This window comes from Clupea harengus, chromosome 15 (assembly GCF_900700415.2).
Source record: "Clupea harengus chromosome 15, Ch_v2.0.2, whole genome shotgun sequence".
Lineage (NCBI taxonomy): Eukaryota > Metazoa > Chordata > Actinopteri > Clupeiformes > Clupeidae > Clupea > Clupea harengus.
This window is the reverse complement of record NC_045166.1, coordinates 12,089,661-12,115,972: the sequence shown is the minus strand read 5'-3', so window position 1 is coordinate 12,115,972 and position 26,312 is coordinate 12,089,661. Positions and strand designations below refer to the sequence as shown.

Below are 26,312 nucleotides of genomic sequence, written 5' to 3'. Positions count from 1 at the left end.
ATTGCTTGGAACTGTTTAAGCACAGGTGTTTTAATCAAACATGTTGGGTTTCAACTGAAAACTTTATATATGGACATACAGCACATGTACATAACAAGGAATTACATGACATCTTTTCTGTAGGCCACTGCCTTTTTGTCTTTCACCTGTAATTAAGCTTTTGCCTGTAACTATACGTACCCTCACACTGTTTAGACTTTTTTGTCTATTTAAAAAGGGCATCTCACAATGTCTCACTATCTGTAGCAATGGATACTTATATCACATTAATGTGCAATGTGCTTACATTTCTTGGTCAAAGCTGCCACCACCGCCTTTGCTATTCTTAGGTGTCACTTGGGACACCTGCCAGGCCTGTCATCGCTGACGTAATCTTTTTGCTCTTGAATGAACCTCGGGTATCTTTAGCTCTGAAGTCTGAACGCAGTTGTCTTGCCTGTTATGTTGGTGGGCGGGGGGTATAAAAGGTGAGACGTTCATCTCGACTAACAATGAAAGCATGGATAGAAGGAGAGAAGTCTTCTTTAATGAGATCCTTAAGCTTTACATGAGAGACGGAGAAGTCCTTAAGTCCTGCAGAGTCTAAAACAGAAAGTTTCCGTGGCTTAAAAGAAGCGCAGCTAATCTGCACTTGGAAAGCAAAGAACATCCTGAATGACCCACCACCTGACTATATCAGTAGTCTACTTGTGGCGGTTAGTGTAAATAATTATCGAAGCCCATTCTTGGATGGATACAAAGCACTCACTCTTTAGCATAAACGGATGGTCAACTAAAAACATACCGTAATGCATTGGTCTCACGTTCTCCATTTTAGTTACTTAATTGATTAGTAAATGCCATTACAAGATGTTCTCAGGGTGGCTGTTGTGTAAAGGGTTGTGGCAAGTGATCTGTAACAATCCTGTGGTAAGTAATGACGTGTTACAAAGCCTTAAATAATTACACCGACATCGAACAATGTAAGTACAAGTAAACTGTACAGTATAAGTAGGTATGCTGTATGTGAGGACACAAGTGGGACGACTAATTATTATCCAACAGTTCCTTACCGATGGAGTTCCTACAGTAATGCTACCATATTGCTGGATAAATCGCTTCTGGGGGAGAAGGACATTTATTAATCACTGTGATTGGGGATACACTCTGAACGTGAGAGTAAATAAATGACATATTCCTCTCTACCCCGAGACTCCCTACATGTTGTGACATTGTGTCTTTCACGAGTTTTAAACTAGATGGTAATTAGTTCACAGGAAGTGACTTTTATTTCCGAACCTTCGATAGATCATATCGTGACGTCCGTGACACAATAGAAAATGCCCACCAAAAATATTGAAGGTGAAAATCACCAAACTATTAATAACATGCCCCACCTCATCCATCAATCTCAATCCCTATAGTTAAGAGTCAATTCCTGGCCACTGCAACACCCGAAGCAGCATTTTGTTTTTGTTCCCGGAAACTGGTCGTTTTAAATGCGGTCAGCTTATTGGGTAGAATCGGGGCCCAAGGATCTAGCAGCCTGACAACTACAATTACTCACAACCCACAGCACCGGGAGGATGCCGCTGATTCTCAGTTAGAGCAAAGATGCTATGAAACAAACAACAAAATATTTTTGCTCATGCCTTTAATCAACCCATCCATTCATTCATCCCTTTGAAACTATACTGAAAATGCAACAAACAGTAATATGTGAAAGATAATGACCCCAAATAACCACACTCTTAATTAACAAATATTAATTAACTACCAAGTCTGTTATGAGCCTAATCAGCATGACAATGCTGCCCCCTAAGTAAACTAGACTACACAACGCTGCTCTCATTCATTTCAATCAGCCCCTGCTCCGGTCAGAGAGCCACTGCATTTGTGCCTGTCCATCGAGACTTCATTGCAAGGGCCCTTCACACAGGGCCGGGAGCCACGGGCGTGGGGACCCCACTGGGCACTGGCTGATGGATGGTCTTCTTTCACCGAGCTCCCCTTCCTCTTCTTCCGGAGGGGAGGTGACATAAATAATTGGTGTCACTCTCATCGACCGCGTGTCGTGCACAGAGGAGGAGCCGAAACAGCTGACAAAACAAGGGGCCACCAATCACCCTGGAGTCCCCCAGCATCCCACAATCTCCCTCTGGGTTCCAGGAGAGAGTGCAGTAATGACGCTGGGCTTGTATGGTCTGGGCATAGCACTGATGTAACAGGTAAATAAGGTGCATGCATGGGCTTCATCGTAGCAAGAGATTCTGCCAATTACACCTTTTCTTCAAAAAAGATTAATCTACACTGTAACTAAAGTAATGAAGTAAAGTACAACACCTTATTCAACAGTGTGTAAAAACACTTTGTCCTGTGTGCTTAAACAGTTCTAATGCTAACCTTAACTTTCACCTTAACTGTAATTTTCTGTAATTATGATGTAAATGTGTTGTTATTATTTGTACAGTATGTTATATGAACTGTTTGTTTGTTTACATTATAACAAGGGCTGTGTCATTACAAATATTGCCAGTGCTTTTCTGTAATAAGCTGCAAGTGTAAATGTGTCATTATTGAGTCACTTGTTCATCCAAGAGCAGATTACTTGCCATCCCTTCCAGTTAACTAAAGTTTATTAAAGTTTCAACTTGGCATATGAGCGTGGAATACTTTTTTTTGTTGATCTCTTTACGTCTGTCAAGTGAAACGCACTGCAGAATAATGCTGCTTTTACAGGGGCCACACCCACGTGCCATTTTACCCAGCTTTACCTGGATACCTGCGGCGATGGCGCACCCATTCATCAACATCAGCATTTATACAAGCAGCAGAAGCACTCAATCAAACTGACCTCAATAAGTTGTGGAGGGAGCAATGCGTGCACAATCAGTTACATGTCAGAAACACACATCAGTGATAGGCTGGTGGAAAAACATTCTTAATTGGGTTTGTGTGTGTGTGTGTGTGTGTGTGTATCTGTGTGTCTGTGTGTAGGGGGGGGTATGTGTATGTCAGTGTGTGTGTCAGTGTGTAGGAGGGGTATGTGTATGTCAGTGTGTGTGTGTTTGTGTGTGTGTGTGTGTGTATGTGCTTCTCTGTGTGTGTGTGTGTGTGTGTGTGTATGTGCTTCTCTCTGTGTGTATGTGTGTGTGTGTGTGTGTGTGTTTGCATCTGATTAATTACTGTGCATTGACACGAAGCCCTCAGTGACGCTGGGTGTGATTAGAAGGTCACGTTTATGACTTCACCTTTACATAATCTAATCAGCTCAAAAACAAATCCCCTTCATAAATCACTCTTTCTTATTTGTACAGTGTCTTCAGAGGAAGGAAAGACTTTGAGAAAAAATAACTATGCGCTGTGTGAGTGTGTGCATATGTGCCTTATTGTGAGTGTGTGTGTGTGTATGTGTGTGTGTGTGTGTGTGTGTGTGTGTGTGTGTGTGTGTGTGTGTGTGTGTGTGTCTGTAGGGGTAATTTGAGCGATAATTCCTGTTTTCAGAATTTACGGCACTCATGTTGCCCTTGTTCTGGGCTCATCAGTGCTTGATGACCCTCTCAATGACTAACTCTGTGCGCACAATAACACAACACAAACCTGTTGTTAGGACACAGGACGTAAACTGGTCTCCATGGTGCCCTCCTAAACCTAATGACCCCCCCTGCCACCAGCCATCGGCCAACTCATCTGGAAATGCAGACAAATAAGGAGAAAAGAGGGAGGAAGCACCTGCTAGTGGACAGGGTTGGAGATGTGTGTGTGAGTGTGTTTCTGTGTGCTTGCGCACGTGTATGTGTGTGTGTGTGTTTGCGTTTATATGTGTGTGAGAGTACATGGTGTGTGTGTATGTCTGTTTGTGTGTATGTGTGTGTGTGTGTGTGTATGGACAGGGGGGGGGGGGGGCTGCATTTCCACCCTGAGCAGTGTGAGACGTGGAAGAATGTTCCGGAGCAGGGGGCTTTCCCCTTCGCCTGCTGTTTACCTCTCAGTGTCACAGTGCCCAATGCCCAGCTGCAACGGCCTGCCACCCTCCAACCCCACCCCAACACCCACCCCCACCCCTGCCTCCTGCCTATAAACTTTCCCATGCCTGTCACTCCAGATGTTTTTAAACAAACAAGTGTGCCAGAGCATTAGTGGAGAGAGAGAGAGGGAAAGAAAGGGGGGGGGGGGGGTTGCAGCTAAGGGCTCTGTGTCAGGGTTTCCTGCTTTGTGCAGGTGGATATTCGTATTTACACACACACACACACACACACACACACACACACACACACACACACACACACACACACACACACACACACACACACACACACACACACACACATTCTCTCTCTTGCTCTCTTTCTCTCCTGCTCTGTCTCTCAGACTCACTCACTCATGCCCTTAGTCACACACACTCACTTTTATCTGACTCATCCATTCATAAACAGACTCTCTACTTCTCTGTGTCAAAATCAGTCAGTCACCCACTCACACGCTCATCCACTCATTCAATCATTCACTCACACTCATCTTAATAGAACACACAACTCAGGCTACATCCACACTGATTCGTTTTAGTTTCAAAACGCATAACTGTTGCCACGTTTACGCCTGAGGTTTCGAGTCTTTTGGAAACGCTGACACAAATGTTCGCTTCCTGACTGGGACTTATCAGTCATGGCGTACCCTTGCCTGATTTGTCACGCTCCTATGACGTGAACCTTTTCCAGAAGGCTTTTTCAGTTTTTGGGCGTCTTAGTATGAATGGAGATTATTTCTGATACTGAGCTAAAATGCTCGTCTGGACGGAGATCATTTTCATCTAAAACGATGGAAAACATATTTAGAATGAAAACATATTAGTGTGGACGTAGGCCACCGTTTTAATGTAATCCATTGTACCAACCCTTTTCTGGGGGAGACTAATTACATAAGCACATTATCAAAATGCAGTAATATTTCGGCAAACATATTTCAAAGTAAGGCCAGAGGTAATTCGTATGCGGCACTCACTGGAGGTATTTTTTGTTGTACTGTAATCCCCATATTGTTGAGTAGATTTATAAGAAGTAGATGCATAAAGCTTAAGTAGAGGACTGTATAAAGGATGTGGCAGTGGATTTGTAACTGCAGGTGGATGCCAGGGGCCTGTCACCTCCTGAGGGGCCTGCTGACAGTGACACGTTCCCCATGGAGGATGAACAGCGTGAGAGCCTCCTCATACACACTCCCCCAGCTGGTCAGCCACTCTAAAAACCACACCGCCGCCGATTGTGGAGTCAATCTGTCCGTCGAGTGGTCTAATAAAAGGAGAATGACTGATTGCCCCCCCTGGCCCCTCTCTGGCCACTCCACGTGTGTGTGAGAGGGGCAGGAGAGTCTTCCCACACCGCGAGAGGAAGAGGGACAAGAGGGGGTTCTCCCGCGGAGGCACTCATCAGCCACAATGAGAAGAGAAAGCGACGTTGGAACCACGTTAAAAATCAGGGGGGGGGGGGGGGGTTCCCTCTCAGAGAGGTGATATGGAGGGGAAGGAAGGGAGAAGATGGAGAGAGAGAGGGAGTGAGAGAGAGAGAGGGAGAGAAAGTGAGAGAGAGAGAGAGAGAGACAGATAGAAGGAGGGAGGGGGAGGGGGCAGATATATGGCGAGACAGAAAGAGAGACAGAAAAGAGAGAGAGAGAGAGAGAGAGAGAGAGAGAGAGAGAGAGAGAGAGGTGGGGGTAGCTGTGTGGTAACAAGTGTTTGTGGCCTGAGTGACCTTCTTCGCACTGTCAGTGTACAATGGATCTCCTCTGTCCCTCGACACCTGTAATGTGCGCAGACACACACAGACACACACAGACACACACAGACACACACAGACACACACACACACACACACACACACACACAGACACACACAGACACACACACAGACACACACACACAGACACACACACACACACACACACACACACACACACACACACACACACACACACACACACACACACACACACACACACACACACACACACACACACACAGACACACACACACACACAGATGTGCACAATGAGATGGAGGAGATAAAGGTGTTTTGCTGCGCTGGCACACAGATGACAGTTCAGACCATGTGGAGGGGTTCCCTTCCTCCCACCCCTCTCTCACTCGTTCTCTTTCTCTCTGTTTTTTCACTCCCTCCTCCCCCAAGCACACTTACTCCCTCTTTCCCACCGTTATTCAGGTTATCCTGTGGGGCTGGTGGTCGCAGGATGCCGCCTCTGGGGACCTGGTCTGTGAGGGCCACAGTATCCGCAGGTCCTGGGAAAAACCGGTGTCTGATGGAACAGCCAGGGCAGGGAAAAGATAAATACAGTAAGCAGGACACACAACCTCATCAAAGCCTCACAATGCACCTGCAACCTCTGCTTGGCCTGGGACTCCCCACCCCAGCCCACCCCCCAACTCTGTGCTGCACACACAGAGTACAGGTGGTCTAAACAAAGACCCTGAGAACAGTTGCACAGAATGCACTGTGTGTGTGTGTGTGTGTGTCTCTCTCTCTCTCTCTCTCTCTCTCTGTGTGTGTGTGTGTGTGTGTGTGAGTGTGTGTGTGTGTGTGTGTGTGTGTGTGTGTGTGTGTGTGTGTGTGTGTGTGTGTGCGTGTGTGTGAGTAACCGTTTATATGAAATTATGAAATACTTCCCATAGGAAACAAACATACGGGAAGCAAACTTGTCGTGCTGTGAGATTTACTGGTGTCACTAGTGTGCTGGCAGTTTTCATAATGCATCTGATTGATGTCTTCCTGATAATTCCTCTATGTTCTTCTGACAAAGGCAAAGGAAATTAAATGGAATTAGTTTACACAAAGTCATCAAGGACTTACTGTATTGTTTGATTGTTGAATTGAATTCTGTTTTTTTTAAATGACTTATTCAGTATAAGCTGTTAAACTCTGTTGGAATATAAGGGGCCACACACAAAGGTTATATCTCTGTCTCTGTGCCCATGTTTATCCCTGTAGCTTAATAAAAGAAATGAACAAATTCCTGACATACCTGAAGTCCATAGTTATTCCTGACATACCTGAAGTCCATAGTTATTTTTTATATATTTCCTCACCACCCACTGTATATGCAAACCCCGCTTATCTTTCCAAAGAAATTGTGAGTCATAGAAGTTCTACCTCACAGCTAATGAAACTTGTCGGTAAACATATATAACTATTAAATTAGATCATTTATATGTGATTTTGAGAAACCAACTGCGAAGAGAACATTCTCTGCACAGCCATCTGTAGGCTGTGACTAAGTAGGCCCTGAAGGTCCAGAGCTGAGTATGTAGTGGACTTGTTGTAAAACCTTCCTAAAGTGGAGTTAATTTCGGTTCAATTTCAACTGCATCGTGAAATGAGGACAAAGCGAGGAGGATAGAGATAGAGAGTGAGAAGGAGGGAAAGAGGGGGAAAGGGAGAGATAGAGGGGGAAAGGGAGAGACAGAGAGTGAGAGCTGGGATGAAAATAGAGGCTAGACTAAAACTTGTAGCTTTATTCTCTGCTACCCTCTACTGGAGAAAATCTGTGTGATCACATGGCCCTTCCCATGGATAAGTTGTGTTTGCATCTACCATAAAAAAAACATTTGTTGCTGGTCGCTATTGTTAGCAGCGAGGCATATCATGTAGTCTCACCATCATTTAGTGGTACAAACCTTCAAACACAATTAAATATTAATTATAAATGCTGACCCTCGTGTGGTGCCTGTCCGGTGCGATTTTATTGCTTGCCTAGTTTCTCACCATGTCTCCAGTTTAATCGGAATGTTTTCTCAGTGACTGCTGGATCTATTTTGACATTACTACCCATAGATTTTCTTTGCCTGAGTGTCAGAACCTCTATCACACATACCATGACCCTGCTTCAGGTCACATCAGGTCACCATAGAGATACACTTATGGAATGCTTATATTTGGAACTTTCAGGCTTACACAGTGTGGAGTTAACACCCTCCAGTTAATACCTCTAAGGCAACTTCTTCTGTATGTGGACTTTAGCTATCCTCTGCTGTATGATGTATTTATCCATGCAGCTGATGGTTGGAGAAAGAGTTTTCTCTGTTCACTCACTCTCTAAACTCTTTCTTCTTTTCCCTTCCTTTCGTCCACTGAATACTAATTGTTTCCATTCTCTGCTAATTGATGATGTAAAGGTCTTTAGTTACTTTTTTGTAGCCAGAAAATGGACTGACTGAAGTAATGTTTACAGAAAAAGGTCACATTTTACACCAAAATTCAGCTTTGCTGAAACCGACACAGACATGGCCGCTGTCAATAACGGACATGCAGAACTTCAAACATGGCAATGCCGCAATATGACAGCAGAGAGATGTGTTTCCACTGATCTTTAAAAGTTATCACTGTCTGTGTACATTTTTTCTCAGATCGGATCAGTCAGCTAAAGTCAACCACAAGTACACAAACAGGAAGCTCAAATGTTAGGGCAAGTAAACAGTTTTGTGACACCCCAGGGGGCCGTGTGATGTGATGCTTGCTTGTGTCTTTACGTGTGAAAACTCCAAATGTTCCACCACTATCAGACTATCATCTTAGATAGTTATCACCTTCATAACTTTAATAAAGAACAAAGTATAAAAGTGAAGAAGAAAAATAAAGTGACACCAAATGAAATTGTGGAGACACCTAAAGCTGTTTGAGTGCCATGCCATCACATTTTCATCACCTCAGACTGTACAAGACTGTACACATTTTTTTTTGTCTTCCTGTGTCACTATTAATCGAACACAGGCACAGACACGTAGGGACGCACAGACACACAAATTCAGACGCACACAAACAATCACGCACACACATACACACAAACACACACACACACACACACACACACACACACACACACACACACACACACACACACACACACACACACACACACACACACACACACACACACACACACACACACACACACACACACACACAGTGGGAGATTACCACAAATAACCAGGGTATTCACTGAGTAAAACGACATGTCTACTTTCAGTGAATTCACAGAGTTTTCATAAACGGCAACAACTGGAGTCCTTTTTTGTACAGTAAACTTCACCTAACCAGTGTAGTCATATTTTGTACTGCTGGGTTTGTGGCATGCAGCCTGTAGTTCTGAATGGGTGCTGTGGTGTTCTTTAATATGCCAAGGGAAAAGAGAGGGCAGGGCTCGACTAAATAAACAACTGCTGTCTATTTATCTGTTTCCACTAATGCGGTCTCCCAGGACATCCCTCCCAACCATCAGTTGTGTGTTAGACAGAGAGAGAGAGAGAGAGAGAGAGAGAGAGAGAGAGAGAGAGAGGACGATGGAGGAAGTGAGAGAGAGAATAAGAAAGGACAGGCAGAAATAAAGACAGGAAAGAGGGAGAAGAGAAAAAAGAGATAAAAAGAAAGATACAGGAATACAGAGAGAAATAAAAAGAAGGAAGAGGGTAGAGGATAGAGAGAGAGAGAGAGCAAGAGAGAGAGAGATACAGACTGATTGAGGAAGACAGACACAGAGGGAGAGGGAGGAGGGAGGAGAGAAAGAAAGATAGAGGACAATCAAGGAAGTGAGAGAGACTCTATGAAAGTAAAGTACAGGCACTTCAAGCACTGGATCACTCAAGTCAAGTCATTCAAAGAAGGAGTCCAAGAATAAGGTATGTAACATTACTTATATAGTATACAAAACACGGCAAGCATTTACATCTTTCTCAGTAGCCGCACACGAATGTATTTAAATTGTGATAAAATAGTGATCACCAACCATGGACACATGACACACTTAGCAAAGACACAGACACATAATTCATTCTGTGTAGACTGTCTCAGCAATGGTTTCCTGGTTGGTTTGTAAAGTTGACTTGAGTGCCTTTTGTAGTTTCAGACTACTGCCTTTTGTAGTTTCAGACTACTACAGTCAAACATTGATCCCTGAACTCATACGATAGTCATTGAAATGTATTTCTGTGAATATGATGCTACTGTGACCTTAAGAGACCTTAACCACAGGCTCTATGATGAAATCTAATCTATTGCAATGTATGATGTATTTAGACACATGTTACCTGCATGTCTGTCTTCTCCTCTGTTTGCGCGAGTCATGTCAAGTTTTCTTGTCGGCCCTTTTAACCTCTCTGTACATATCAAATGGACATGTATGTGTTTCAGGTCATAAAAAGCTTTGAAATGAATGACCTCAAATAATACTGCCGACAATTCATAGCTCAGATTCAACAGGTTTTTAATGTAATTTCCATCTTCTAGGAGCTGATTAATGTGGGAAGGTTAATTAAACAGGACATGGGGTGATGGTAGGATAATAAGGTATGACATTGTCGTTTTAATTTTAAATGCCTGAGGGCCATAGTCCAACTCCAGATTATGATGTGTTGGCCATAATCCAACACAACATTATTGTGCTTCAAAAAGAGAACACAACAGGAGCTATGTGTCATTGCTTTATACAGCTGAACAGTAAAATGTAGGCAAATCTAACAAAACAAATATTTTACATTTTCCTGACAAATCAAGAGGAAGTATACGACTAGATCTGGAGAGTTTTCAGATGCTGGCTGGTTGTGTTTTGAATAAAAGTGAAAAAAAAGTGAAAAGGGGTAAGCAACTGTCATGGTAATCACCTTGTGTTTAGGAGATATCTTTCAAAGTGTAAGGTAGTTTCCTAGCTCAGGGAAGACTCCAGGACTGCAGATATAGAGAAGGTCGATAACTACTTTGACTGGCGGGTTGGATATCCTTAATCAGCAATGTAGATGTACATTGGCAAGAAAACATGCAGGACTTTACTTGAGAGTAAGACTGAATACAGCTGGTTCACAAATATTTCTTAGTTTAACATAAAAATCCTTTTTGCCATTGTACAGATTGATCTTTATTTTCAGGATTTCATTCTTTAAATTCCTGCTGAAGGAGTGAAACTAAACGACAGCAAGCAGAATACTTTTGCTCTGTAAACTGTCCACTTCCCTCGTATATATTGACGGCAGAGATGGCAGGGGTTAAGTTGGTCTGGTCTGGATGTGGCACTGGGTTGGATTGTTATGCGTCGGCTGGGATGGGCTGGACTCAGTTCCCTTTCATTGGTTTCAGAATTGTGTGTTTTGCTGACCAGAGTTTTTACAAGAGTTACTGAGATAGTTCCGCATCCCCTTTCAAAGAAAACTAAACAAAAACAAATGTTTTTGTAAATGGTGTCATGGAAAACACCCACACACACAGAGAGACACACAGACACCCACAGACATAGACAAACCCACACCCAAACATATACACACACACATACACCCTGTTTCATTAGTTTAATTTTCTTATAGGCATGGTGAGGACCCCTGAGAGCTATGTGGAGCGACCAGGACCACTGTGACTGGGGAAGTAGATACTGACCCCCACATTACATCTCCGCGGGCAAACAAACTGTATTGAATTAGTAAGTGAATTTACAGCTGTCCGTCAAAACCACCATCATTGCTGCGGACATTACACATTACACAATTTAGGTCTGTCAAGCAGGAATGACTGTCAAGTGGTGTTATCAGTCGCAGAAATTGGGTTTGTTTACCACTAAATCTTGTACATGAACGCATGTGTAACTTCTGCACTCACACGTCTATCTTTCCATCTCTCTTTCGAGGTCTTTTGAGGATGGGTTGTGCATCCAGTAGTCCGAAAAAACAGAAAGAACCCAAAGGCCCAAAGGGAACTTCAAACAACATATCCGATGTAAGTATGCTATACGGTCTGTTTTATATGTACAGATCCCTTGTAAGTATGCTATACGGTCTGTTTTATATGTACAGATCCAGTGTAAGTATGTTATACAGTCTGTTTTATATGTTGTCTATACATCACAATTCTCATTACATGACATTAGCGTCTCTGTGAGGTCTTTGGAAAAGGAAAAAAGTCACATTGTCTGCATTAAAACATTTGAACAGGAAACAGGTGGAAACAAGCTTAGCAACGATGCAGGTAAGGCATTTTTTCTTCTTTCTTCTTCTTCTTGGTTTTAGATTTATAAAAGTGCAGCATCATGTGTTTGACTGGCTCCTGTGGTAGTTTTCTCACCATTTAAGTGCCCAAGTGTCTGTGCGTGTGTGTGTGTGTGTGTGTGTGTGTGTGTGTGTGTGTGTGTGTGTGTTTGTGTGTGTGTGTGTGTGTGTTTGTGTGGGCTGGTGTGGGTGTGAGTTTGCATGTTCTGGCAGAAAACAGAAAGCAGCATAAAGTGGCACTGTCCGATCAAAACGTGCATAATGCAAATGCAAATGCCGTCTCAAAATACAATTTCACAAAAGATCTAATTTAATCCATTATTTTATCCTCTGTTTGTGTCAAAAATGTATTACTGTCTTCCACAGCACTGGTTGACAAACTGATGTTACAAACGTTTTTGTTGCCATCATCTTTTCATTGCAGACATTGATGTAGTTATTGCTCAGCATGACTTTGATCCAACAAATGACAGTGACCTGCCATTTAAGAAGGGAGACCGACTCAAGGTGCTTCAAGAGTGAGTATGACGACAACTTGAAGCACAATCTTGCTGTCCTCATATCAAACACTTTTTTGGTATTATGTAAAAACAGCTAAATCCTTGATTTATAAAAAAATATATTGATTCATTTCAAAAACAAAATAGAAACATATATTTGTAATGGCACACTAATTGTTTTTACGCGGAGAGGAAAGCGAGTTGTATTAGTACGCACAAGTGTGGAGGCCCCAAAGAGACAGCTCACAGTACAGTTCACCTCTCCGTGGTAACCCAAAAATGTCTACTGCTAACTTCATGTTGACGTCTAAGTAGTTATATTTCACCATCTGTCTGAATTGCATTACAGCAAGGGAGACTGGTGGGTGGCCAAGTCTCTGGTCACAGGGGAAGAAGGCTACATCCCGAGCACGTATGTGGCCAGAGCTCATACCCTGGAGGTGGAGAGGTGAGTGTGTGTATTTATGTACATATGAATGCATATAAACCATGGGTACGAGTGTATTAAAACATTTTAACACCCAGTGAGGTGAAGAATATGTAATAATAATTTACCTACACATCAACATCTACTATAAATGTATTTAATAATGTATTCATTCATAAATTAAGTAATTCACAATTCCTTTTAATTTTGTTCAATATAATGCATCAAATGTTTTTTTTAATATATTTAATTCTAATTCTATAAATCAATAACTATAGCAGTCGTCAGTCCATCCCTAATACTGTGTAATACATTATTATTATTGTTATTATTAAAAAACATGTTCACAGATTGACAGAAAATTACATTAAAGGAATACAAAGACTTCTATCTTAAGAAACGGTGTCTATATCAGGTCTTACTACTCGATTAATCCTGTGATTCTCACAAGTATAAAAGAATTAAAAGCAGGTGAATGTGCCTTTCTTGCAGGTGGTTTTTTAAAGACTTAAGTCGCAGAGACACAGAACGCCTTCTTCTAGCACCGGGGAATAAAGTCGGCTCCTTTTTAGTCCGTGAGAGTGAGACGACTAAAGGTCAGTGGCATAACGTGTTCCTTCTCACTGTAGAATAACTCATCTTCTACACTCCTGTATTTTTTGTTTGTTATTAAAATCCCTTTGATTTCATGGAACATAGTTTGATCCTGAGAATGAAAGTAAAGTGTAAAGTCTAGGTGCAGTCCATCAACTCTTGCTATAGTTCGCTGTTTAGCTGCATCAGATCCTAAGTTGTTGTGCACATATTTTACTTCACAAAGAAACACTTAGGTTATCTAACTTGCACAGCAGGCTTGAAAATGCATGTGTGGTTGTCAGTTTAAAAATAGCAAATCATTGCTTAAATCTTTGCAACCACCTGCAACATCTTTACAGATGGCAAACCAAAAGATGTCCCTTTTTTTATTCAGAAAGAACAGTATGATACACTTTTGCAGTAAATCTTGCTGTTTATACCACTGACTATGTAAACAACTTCATGCCGACGACTCGAAAATATGATGATGACGATTAATGATGATTATTATCATTATTGTTATTATTATCAATAATTATACTAATAACAACACCAACAATAATAAATACATGTAAAGTATTACAATCTATAACAATGATTTATATTACAACATTGATTTATCCCTCAGGAGCCTTTTCCCTGTCCATCCGAGACTCTTCCGATGAACACGGGGACATTGTGAAACACTACAAGATCCGCAGCTTGGACAGTGGAGGGTTTTACATCTCCCCGTCCCTGACCTTCACTTCCCTGCCGCAACTCATCAAGCATTACTCCAGTGAGTCAATCCAATCAGTACTTTCGTCAAGCATTACTCCAGCGAGTCAATTCAATCAGTACTTTCGTCAAGCATTACTCCAGCGAGTCAATCCAATCAGTACTTTCGTCAAGCATTACTCCAGCGAGTCAATCCAATCAGTACTTTCGTCAAGCATTACTCCAGTGAGTCAATTCAATAAGTTATTTTGTCAAGCATTACTCCAGTGAGCCAATTCAATCAGTGGTTTCATCATAAATTAAATGATGTAGTGTCATCAAAGGCAAAAACATGCTTTTGAGATGATGCACAATTCAGATATGGGGATCACGTATCAGGAGTTAAACACTTCATAAAAAAAAAAGGAGGCGATGATATACTGTTAGCATCTGAAAAGTGTCCTCTCAGGTACTACACATCATGATCACTGGGGTGACATTTTTGGTTTAAGTTCTCCTCATTTGGAGAAAGGAGGGACGTGTGGGGCAGGAGAACGGTAAAGGAATGAAGTTATATGTGCACACGCTATTTTCTGCTACCTGAGCGCCATGTGCCTTACATATGAAATACATGTCCAACCAATTTGGGTCACACATTTAGACGTGTGTGCGGTCTGTGGTGGTGTTTTTTGTAACACATACAGGGCACCTTAGCTACACGTCTTCCCTCCACCTCGTTTCTGTTGAACTCAGCCCTCCGCGCACCCCTGCAGAGCACAGTGCATTTCCTGTGGTGTCAGACGGAACGCTCTGAAGTCTCTGCTGCGTGGCTAACAGGGGAAGATCTCAGGGTGCATGTCACAGTGTGTACGAACAAACATGGCTGTCAAGCAGGGTGGGGGACCAGGGTGGCGTTGCTTTTTTATACTTGTGCATTAGATAACCTCCCCTCATGTTCCCTTATGATTCCTAATCATTTCCCCTAATGATTTTCCAATAAAATACAATTCATGCACAATACATTAGATATACTAAAGGCCTTTTTCTAAGGTGTCATATCGCTGTCCTTTTGATTGTGTAAGGTCTGGTGTCTCACTTTCCTTGCTGCAGTTTTTAGGACATGGTGGTGCAGTAACGGACATTGTTTTCTTTCTAAAATGGAAATAGAAATCAGAGGTTCTGTTGTCCTGTGGGTTGCCTCTGCAGCCATGTAATTTCTCAAAAGTAGATTGATCGCTAATATGACATAACAGTGTTGCATTAAAATACTATCACAATGTACTTATAGGAAGTACATAATTAATGGTGAATTAAGGGTTTTGGTATGATATATCATTATCTTGTAAGAATACATTGCTTCAACTAATAGTCCTAATCCTGGTGTCAACCCTAACAACTATATCTTGTGATGAGATGCACTTAACTAAAAAGATACACTGTAGACATTAATTAGGTATAAGCACAGTATAATACCTAAACACACTTTAACTCTCATTTACTGGTTATCCCTCTAATCCAGTGGTTCTCAAAGTGGGGGGCGCGCCCCCCTGGGGGGGCGCGAACACTCTCCAGGGGGGGCGCGATGTCACAGACGGAGAAAAAAATGAACTACCGCCGACCTGTCACTGGTTAGTGAAAGCTCCCTCAGTGGCGAAATCCAAGGGGCTGGACTGACCCAAACAAATCAAATACGGTTTTGCTCCTGATCCACCAATCAAAACGGAGTTTTATCATTTGAACGCGAGTTGCACATAAGTTTCCGAGTATAAAAAAAAAAAACGCAGGCATTGGTAAGCGCTCACCCTGAGACGACACTCTGCAGAGTTTGTTCAATTTCTCTTGTTTCCTGTATCATTCAGATATTCATTGCTTTATAAACAGTCTTTTAAAAGATTCACTCCTTCCTTAGTAATACCTTACTGCGCTTGCAGTGGGTCTATTCGTAGCCTATTCTAAGGATTAATTTGCTCCACAGTCTTTTGAAAAAGCTCGTAGCCCGAGAGCTAGCCTAGCTAGCTACCTTCTTCCAACTGCAGCTAGCCCTTTTCTCCTTAACACCTACCTTTACATTTTTGTATCATCCACCGTGTTGCAACAAATAAAACACCAGCACTTGAATACTATTTTTTGCTGTCCCTGTCTACATTGTGTACAGTTAGTTTTGTTAGGAATCATTGCCTAGCACAGCCTTATCCATATCCATTATTCGTGTCGTTCACACCCACACACGACGTTGAAATTAGAACTTTATTAACTTCACACACACTGTATCAGCAAACAAACACAACTATGGACACGTTTCTGATTCGTAAAAGTCAGAAAGAGAAGCCTGTGGACTTCTTTAAACATGAACGTGATGGCCTCCAGCAACAACGAACCACCATCTCCAAGCAGTGTATGCAGGCATCTTATGTAGTTGCTCATAGAATCGCTAAGCTTGGCCGACCCCATACAATTTCCGAAACACTGATTTTGCCGGCCGCGCAAGACGTGTAGAATAGGAGCTAAACTCAGCGCAATACCTATGTCAAATGACACTGTATCACGCCGAATATCAGAAATCAGTTTGGGTCCTATTTCAAAGAGGACTACCGTTCATTCGCCTAAGTTCGAGATCCATTTCTCTGCTCAGCAGACGAGCTGTCAATAGACATGAAAGAGCAGCTGAAGAGTGACAGTAGACTTAAGCATCTCCCCTATTTCGTCATTCTGGATAGCAATGATCAGCTTTGCCTTAAAAATGCCCCTCCTTTTCGCGTCGACATATTTGTGCCAGGCAGGCTTTTCAAGACTGACTGCGCTCAAAACTAAATACCGCAACCGCGCACAGATCGAGGATGACCTGAGGATATGTTTGTCAAACATTGCCCCAAGATTTGAGGACCTTTGCAGTGCAAAGCAGGCTTATGTCTCACATTGACAGACCTGTAGGATTTTTTTGTAAAGATCACAAGAGGCCCATAATAATAACAGTATCCAAATGATAGCAATAATAACACTAATTATTATTATGATAATAATACAATAATAATAATTGGTCGATAATCATTAATTATAATAATAATAACATAATGATGGTGATAATAATGAATAGCCTACTAATAGGCCTACTATTACTGATAATAATAATAACAATAATAATAATAATAATAAATAGTTATAATAATTATCTGTATGGGCCTAACAATAGCCTAACCTTGACATGTCAGGCCTATCAATAACAATATGCTATCTATCTATCTATCTATCTATATATGGTGGTGTAGTTGAGGGCGGTGGCGGCGGGCCGCGCGCTGGGGGGGCCCCAACTACCCCTAACCAGCTTTGGGGGGGCCCAGCTTACAAAAGTTTGAGAACCCCTGCTCTAATCACATCCCTTTTCAGAGAGTTTAATATAAGTCTAAATTATATGTAAAACACATTTAAATTAATGTAATCTCAGTCTAATTTCAATGAATTTTGTGTAAAGTTGTTCTGTAAACTCATGCGTGTGTGTGTCTCTAGGATGCTCTGATGGGCTGTGCCAGCGCCTGGGGAACCCCTGCAAGACGGCGGACCCTCAGCAGCCCTGGGCCAAGGACGAGTGGGAGATCCCACGGGATACGCTTAAGATGGTGAAAAAGCTGGGAGCCGGCCAGTTTGGCGAAGTCTGGATGGGTAAGACAGATCACCACCAAGACAGTGACAAAACAAATGTGAGCTGTTTGTGACCGATTTAAAAAAGTTTTGAGCGTGAAGTTCAAACATTTACGTACGCCTAACCACCAATAGCCATGGCATGAAAGAAGACTCCTTCTTCTGTTGTTAGTCCACGGCTAGTTTCTTTTTGCTACCAGTACAGCATGTACACACACGCACACGCACGCACACACACGCACACACAGACACACAGACACACACACACACACGCACACACGCACACACAGACACACAGACACACACGCACACACACACACACACACACACACACACACACACACGCACGCACACACATGCACACACACAAGCTCTTTTGTGGTCATCTATTTCTGGAAAGAGCTCAAACTAGTTCCTCATTCAGCCAATAGTCTTTACACTGGGGCCGACACTATAACAGTGGTAAAGACACTCCACACTGGGGCCGACACTATAACAGTGGGAAAGACACTCCACACTGGGGCCGACACTATAACAGTGGTAAAGACACTCCACACTGGGGCCGACACTATAACAGTGGGAAAGACACTCCACACTGGGGCCGACACTATAGCAGTGGTAAAGACACTCCACACTGGGGCCGACACTATAGCAGTGGGAAAGACACGCTGAAGAGTTTCCCATCCATTGGTTATTCAGTGCCAGTTTCGGGCATGGAGAGGGTGCAAACCATCTGCTAAATGAATAAATCTTAAGGTAAATGAGCAAAATAGAATGAGGCAGCCCTAAGAATGGAGCAGCTCTACATAACCACGTAAGAGTCTTCCTTTACATTGTGGACAGTTTAATAACAGCTCAAACAACCCACACGGTTAACCTTTCACCACACACCTTGATGTGTGCCCCGTGTGTGTGTAAAGGCCATTATAAAAGCAAACTTGTTGTGTGCCTTGTGTGTGTGTAAAGGCCATTACAAAAGCAAACTTGTTGTGTGCCTTGTGTGTGTGTAAAGGCCATTACAAGAGCAACCTTGTTGTGTGCCTGGTGTGTGAAAAATAGTGAAAAAAAGGCATTGTTGAATAACTCTAAAGGCTACTACAAGAACAACCTGAAGGTGGCCGTGAAAACGATGAAGGAGGGTAGCATGGAGCCTGAAGCCTTCCTGGAGGAGGCCAACCTGATGAAGCAGCTTCAGCACGATCGTCTGGTGCGCCTCCACGCCGTGGTCACGCAGGAGCCCATCCTCATCGTCACCGAGTTCATGGTCAACGGTGAGACCTCACACGCATCAACTCTAAGGAAACCATTATGCATGAATGTATTTAAATCTCCCTCGGAAGTAAAGGTCAAAAGAGACAGACGACTCGTTGGCCAGTACATCTAGTAATAGATGATTATTGATTGATTAGTTATTGCTTGGTAATTACTCATTATTACTAAAAATGTGTCCAGATTATTTTACATCAATATAACACAATGGGTACTTAACTGGAAATTGTACCCAAAGTGTGAATCCTGAAGAGCCTACTAGCTGATGTAGGATGTTGTTTTCCATAGTAATACTTACTTCAGGGCAAGAGCATCAGTATCTCATTAGATGAACGTTTGATATTGACGTTTGATATTGATTGCATATAACATGATGCAAGGTAGTGTTTTTGATGCACTCTCTACACTCAATCATCTTAGGCTACTTTGTCCCTAATGCAAAATTAATTTTTATGCTTTGAGCTCTTGGGAACATGAGTGTTACTGTGCAGTACTGTACCACACTGTGAACTCTGTAGTAACTCCCAGGGATGTTGAAAAAATATGACCAAACAGAAATCAATAGCAGTGGCTCACACATTTATCTGAAGTGCATCAATTCATTTATTTCCTTCTTTCCTAATGTTGTTGTTTTTTTTATTTTTTATTAATCTCTGTCACATCCAGGAAGCCTGCTTGACTTCCTAAAAACAGAGGACGGGAAACAGCTGAAGCTTCCCAAACTGATCGACATGTCAGCTCAGGTAGGACATGTTTGAGAGAAATGACAGAGAACACTCTGAGAAACACTTCTTTGTATGAATCGTAATGCTAACTTCTTTAGGCCTAGGCCTGTGACAGGTCTTTCACTATTAATTGCAATGCATTAGTCCTCTAACACTCCCGTAGAATCATTAAAGTCTGTGTCACCACCACCACGATTATTGTATTATCACTTAGCTCTTAGCATAGATATTACAGGCCATGCCACATAGTGGTAGTAAATGCACTTACTGTGACATTTTCACTTGCTGAGACAGAATACCGACACAAATGCTCAAATAAACGTATTTTATAAGTTATACACCGTCTATTTGGATATGGCATATTCATAACATTTCACCAGGTCTCCATAAAAGACTAATTTGAAGTGTCGAGAAGTTCCGAAATAAATTACAGGTTTATTTATAGACATCCGTCCACACGACTATTTTAAGTCTTGTCGTGAAGAGCCTCGCATGGCGTGGAAAATGTCAGCCCTGTCTTCAGTGGCTTTGTGGTCGCGCTGTGCACTTCTGCTTCTAAAAACCTCACTTCGCTGCTGATAATTAACATCCGGACAGGACGTGACGTTGTTTTTTCCATCTAGCCACCCCCCCCCCCCCCCCCCCCCGTCAACCCCAACCACCCCTCCACACCCCCCAAGACACTATCGGCATCCTGTTTTACCCCCATCAAAGGAGAAATGTTGAGCTTGTTTTTTTTTGTTTTTTTTAAAGAGGCCTCATTTACATGTTTGCTAGTAAACAAAAAATGTGTCTGTTCTCACAAAATAAAAAATGGTGTCGTGGAGTTTAAGAATAATAAACCCTGATGTCACGAATGTCACTAAGGTCAAATAAATTGTCTGCTTAATCAGAAGACACATAAGCTGAGAAGCTTCACCTTGACTTGATACCAAGAGCAGTCTATTCTTTATTACACAAGATTCTGTATGATATTAAGTTTAAAGTTTTTTTGTCTGGAAAACTATTGATTGCCTTGCATGGGTTTCTCTAAAGCCTGAAAATGAAATTGTAACATTGCTCTCTGTAAAGTTGCCCTCTCTCTCTCTCTCTCTCTCCTCACTGGAACAGATTGCGGAAGGGATGGCCTACATAGAGAGTAAAAATTACATTCACCGGGACCTGCGGGCTGCCAACATTCTGGTTTCTGAGACATTGCTCTGCAAGATTGCTGACTTTGGCTTAGCGAGGATCATCGAAACAGAGTACACAGCCAAAGAAGGTAAAGTAAGCCACGAAAGGCATTTTTGCAGACATCATCATGGCCATTGTCTGCGTTGAGGTTGCCTTCACTGTCACACTAGTGTATTTGGAATGGTGTAGTATGAATGTTCTAAAGAACATCTGAGCCCATCTCTTATCACATAGAATTTTTAAATCTGCCATTGTTGAAGTGCATTCTTTTAATGAATGTTCAAAGCTCAAGAACTGAAGGGTTAATGCAGAGGGGAGTTCGACACAGCACAGGAAATCATCTAGAGTTTGTGGATCTGCAAAACAGTTAATTTAAGATATCTGTAGGGATGATAAGGTGGTAATCTGATCATGGCTGTCGGCTTACCACATTTTTTCCTGTTTTTGCTGTCATAGCAACTATCTTTTTTAAATGTCATCAAAACTGGACGTAACACTGTGTTCACGAAGTACAAAAATATAACATGTAATTATTATGATCATGCTCTTTCAATGGATCTTTATTTCATTCATTCATTCATTCATTCATTCTTTCTTTCTTTCTTTCTTTCTTTCTTTCTTACTCTTTTCCCCAAATGCACAGGAGCTAAGTTTCCCATTAAATGGACTGCCCCTGAAGCAATAAACTTTGGCACATTCAGTATCAAGTCAGACGTCTGGTCCTTTGGTATTCTCCTGACTGAGATAGTCACTCATGGGAGGATACCCTACCCAGGTAGCGCCTACATTCATTTCAGTCAAGTGGCAGGTTTTCCAGTTGCATCATGTGCCAAAGACTGCTGTCAGGCTTTAAGCAGCATATCTGTTAGAGTAGATTAAAGACTAGATTCCACTTTATTGTCATTGTGCAGAGTGCAGGTGCAAAGCCAATAAACTGCACATCTAACCAGAAGTTCAAAAATATAGTGCAGGAAAAGTAAGCTACTACATATATTATATATGTGTGTTATTATATATGTATTATATTATATATGTGTATATATCTATGTCATATTATATATGTAAATATTTTAAATACATATATAGAGAAGCTGACAGAGTTAGAGAATAGAGAGTGCAATAGAAAGTGCCTATTACATATTTTAATATATATGGTCACACAGTCTTGCAGGCGGCACCTTCCTGTAAAATACATTGCTATTTGTTGTCTGATTTAGATACACCTCGTGATTCAAGATCTCACACATGACACATGTTGTTTCTGTTGGATATTGAGACTGTAATATTTTACAGCATGATAAAACAAGACACAATACATTGCATCATGTCAACTCAGTTTACCAATATCAAATGGCCAAAAAAACCCCAGCAGGAGACTTGACCGCACTTCTATCCATTTCAGGTATGACTAATCCGGAAGTGATCCGCAACCTGGATAAGAACTACCGGATGCCATGTCCTGAGGGCTGTCCAGACGAGCTGTACCAGGTGATGCAAAAGTGCTGGATGGAGAGACCAGAAGAGAGGCCCACATTTGAACACCTGCAAGACCTGATGAGCGACTTCTTCATCGCCACTGAGGGACAATACGAGACGCAGCCCTAACCTGGAGGCAATCAATGGAGAGACCTGACCGAGACAAAGCAGAGACCTGAGAGAGACAATGGAGAGACCTGACTGAGACAAAGCAGAGACCTGAGAGAGACAATTTAGAGACCTGACAGAAATGCTACAGAGGAGCACCACAGAGTACTGACTCTGTTGACAGAGAGTCTGCAAAGAAGCTTGAGGCTTTGAAAAGGGGGACTGTATGGAGAAACAGTGTAATGGACAGAATTTGCTGTGAGAAAGTTAACAGTTTACATTCTGAAAGTCTCTATACAGAACCCCTGTACTGGATGCACTCTGCTAAAAGGGTCTCTCTAAATAAACTGGCAGGAATTTGATGAAAGGGACTAATCGATAGACTGCTGGACTAATGGATAGACTGCTGTGAAACTCTTTGCAGATGCTCCACACAGGATTAACCCTGCTGAGGGGATCTAAGAAGAAATTCTGTACTGGACTTTGTTGTACGCTGTAACTGCATGGATATACTCATAGATATACTGGGGCAGGCAACATGGACTATCAGTGAAAGGAAATATAGAAAAAGGATGGACTACTGGCAGCCATATCCTATAACCGCACAGCTAACTTTCCTCAAACATGTTCTATTGTGTCCTCTGGACCTGTTACAACAGGGGATATCTTCTTAACGTCTTCTTTAGATAACAACAAAGTCAAGGTCAAAGCAAATAACCTCACTGTATATGGGTTTAGCATCTACTCAGGGAAAAAAGAAAAAACTTGGAAGTGCTCGACCAGTGGAGAAGAAATAGTCAACAGCATCCATCTTGCCTTCAAAGTACCATGTTATCCTAGATGCACTGTTTGCACAAAGACTCAAAACAGACACCCGTGTTCAGGCAGAGGCATAGACATAGCATGTCCTCCTTTAGGGATGTCTGTGCCTTCTGGTTTGGAATATATTAACAGTCTGTAATAGTGTACAGATGTGCCTTTTGTTGAAACGTATTATTGTTAATGTAAATTGTACATATTTAAGAGTCTCACATGATGTATCAGGAATGTTACAAAATTAAACTTTATTTCATATTATCTTCGAGGTTTGTGAACAGTGTCAAAATATGTCTGTCCACCCCATTTCAATACAGGGAAATGCCTGAGATTATTAACTAGCATCTCAAAGTCTTTAGTCACTGGAGGAGAGTGGCAGGTAGTAACTCCTCTGATCCAAAAGAAAGGGTATACAAAGCAGTTGCCGAGTAATCACAGATTCTCCTGTTGCAGTGATGGCATGGTTATAGAGCTATAATAGCTCCTTCCAATTCTATGCCAATTCTGTATGTGCTTTGAAAAGTCTTACCACTAGAAAATGAGAGAGCATCAGGGTCCAGGAAGGGTTCAGACTGCATCTGTGTCTGTATGTGGCAGCATGGGTGGCTCTTTCTACTGAAGCGTGTAGCTACTGGATTCCATCCTCCATCTAGAGGGGATTTAGCAGTTTTTTCACATTTGTAAGTGGTTGTAACCATTCCGATGCAACTGAGAACAAGGCCTACAGAGAGGACCTCACAGACACAATTTATCACATAAGACAGTAACACTTTCTGTAGATAGAGATGATTTAACTAGCCAACAGTAAAGTGATGTAGAAGGTTGGTGCACCACTTCAACAGTCAGGAAGTGCAATTAAATAAGGTGGCTGAGAGTGGGTGACAGGTGTAATTGACACACTTATGGAAAAAACTCATACATATTCAAAATACAGCTTGAAGTTATTTTTTTTAAAACAACTACAAAAATCCTCTGACGAGGTTAATTGACTCACACGGTGAAATGATATTGTTGACGTGATGGGCAAATGAGTGATAGAAAACCGATCACGCAAATGTCACCATTACAAATTGTTTTATGCGGGCGCCCTGTGCCACCTCTGGTAAGATGACCATGTCGCCCTAACATATGTCTGCCACTGCCTATAAGACACTAGAAAATGAAACAATGATGGAAGAAATCTTTAAAACTTGGTCAACTTTTTTCACAGGTGTATAATTTTTTCTTCAACTGGTAAACAGAGCATGTTCCAGAGAGAGAGAGAGAGAGAGAGAGAGAGAGAGAGAGACAGAGAAACTGCAAAAGTGATTTTTGTCAGTCGCATCAAGTTCAAAACCTTCCTCTAGGCAGACTGTGTCATTCACATTTCTTCAGTTCAGGCTGGTGGGTGAACAAAAAAAAAGTTTCCCACCCACTTCCCTCCACTCCTGTTTCCCCTGCAGTAATTTACCCCAGAGGCCGGCACATGGCTTAAGATAAGGACGGCTAAATGGCACCTACACCCATGAGCTGATCCCGATGCTTCCTACGCCTCAGGCGCTCGTTACACCAGCTAACTGCCAACGCTGGGCCAGACGCAGCCCTCAGACGGTGAACTTCCGCCGGATACACGCCAGATCCGGCTGAGATCCGGGCCAGACTCTGCGCCTATCTGTGGGGCCCCCTTCAGCGGAAACAGGAAGTGGGTGAGTCAGCATTCTGTGCATACCGTTGTTGGGTGTCCATGCGCCAACACATTCTTCATTCCTCTCTGGTGTGCCTGTGGCCGCTCAGGAAGTAGCGAAGGTGGTGGCATCAAAGTAGGGCTTCCAGGAATGTGTGCTCTGACCTCGTGTTGAAAGAGGGCACCCAGATTTATCTTAATGGGTGGTTGTGAGTGATGTGGAGTTTCCCTACAGAGTCTGAGAAAAAATTAGTTTGAAAAAAGGAAGTTGAACACACATATAAACATGTTTTAGTTTTTAGTCTGTGAGGGGGAAATGCCTATTTTACAATTGTATGATCAAAGCCACCATGGGTTGTTGGCAGCTAGCCAGGGGCACATCTATTTCACAGTGCTCCAGGCCAATACACAATGTTGTTGCACAGCACAAATTGCTTTCAGGAGAGGGAAAAAACAGCTCTATTGAAATAACGTCCAACATGACGGTTGGCACCCACAGGCATTTCTCTGTGTTTACAAACAGTCACTGCAATTAGTTGCGCTTTCTGGATATGAACTGATCAAAATGTATGATGGCTTGTGGATCAGGACTGGCTCTGTTTCCAGAGGCATCTGATATTAAGGTTATGCTGGTACTAGATCTGTGACGGGTCTGCACCAGACCCACTCCAAAACCAACAGTGATGTGAGCTGGATCTGTTTAAGAATCAGCAAAAGGGGGATGTGGGCTGGGTTCTCATCTGCTCAGATCTGCTGGATCTGTGGCAGATCAGTGGCAGATCTGTTTGAGAATTAGTTGCCATTGGCTAATTCCAACATACATTCTGGTCTGTAGTTGGCTCAGTTTCTGCTGATGTTACCTCACATTGTATTGCATCACTCTAACTAATGGATCCTTACCCTAAGTGTTCTTCTCAGCCACGTCTATTAACAAGGCCCCTTAATCTCAGTCTGTCAACAACAGAGAGCCCAAACAGCACTTAAATGAGCATGTGACCAAAACACATGGGGAGAGATGCATCACCTTGTTCGCATTGCCTCGCTAGCCTTGCTTGTGTGCTCGTTTGCGATCCTTCTGATATTGTTATCATGAGATGACAAATGGAGGGGGTACCGGCAAATGTTTGTGCTCAGCAAACGCTGTCCGTGTGACAAGGCCCTGATTATAGTGCTGATTCACAATCTGGGAGATAAAGGCTTTCGAACATCTGAGGGAAAATGCTTATCTGTGAAAATG

General features: G+C 42.3%; 1 protein-coding gene across 4 annotated transcripts; it reads left to right on the top strand.

The window, feature by feature from the left end:
• Positions 1–9,532: 9,532 nt before the first annotated feature.
• blk (BLK proto-oncogene, Src family tyrosine kinase) lies at positions 9,533–23,734 on the top strand. Of its 4 annotated transcripts, XM_031581719.2 has the most exons (15): positions 9,580–9,661; positions 10,269–10,328; positions 11,336–11,448; positions 11,653–11,741; positions 11,957–11,990; positions 12,435–12,528; positions 12,860–12,958; positions 13,430–13,533; positions 14,142–14,291; positions 17,714–17,866; positions 18,937–19,116; positions 19,781–19,857; positions 20,950–21,100; positions 21,656–21,787; positions 22,415–23,734. In XM_031581719.2, the coding sequence occupies exons 4-15, from the start codon at positions 11,664–11,666 to the stop codon at positions 22,615–22,617; spliced, it is 1,455 nt and encodes a 484-aa protein (XP_031437579.1). In that variant the 5' UTR covers positions 9,580–9,661; positions 10,269–10,328; positions 11,336–11,448; positions 11,653–11,663; the 3' UTR covers positions 22,618–23,734. The 4 variants fall into 4 exon arrangements, with proteins under 4 accessions (XP_031437578.1, XP_031437581.1, XP_031437579.1 ...); XM_031581718.2 differs by having other exon boundaries at positions 9,533–10,328; XM_031581721.2 differs by lacking the exon at positions 10,269–10,328 and having other exon boundaries at positions 9,560–9,661.
• The last annotated feature ends 2,578 nt before the right edge of the window (positions 23,735–26,312 follow it).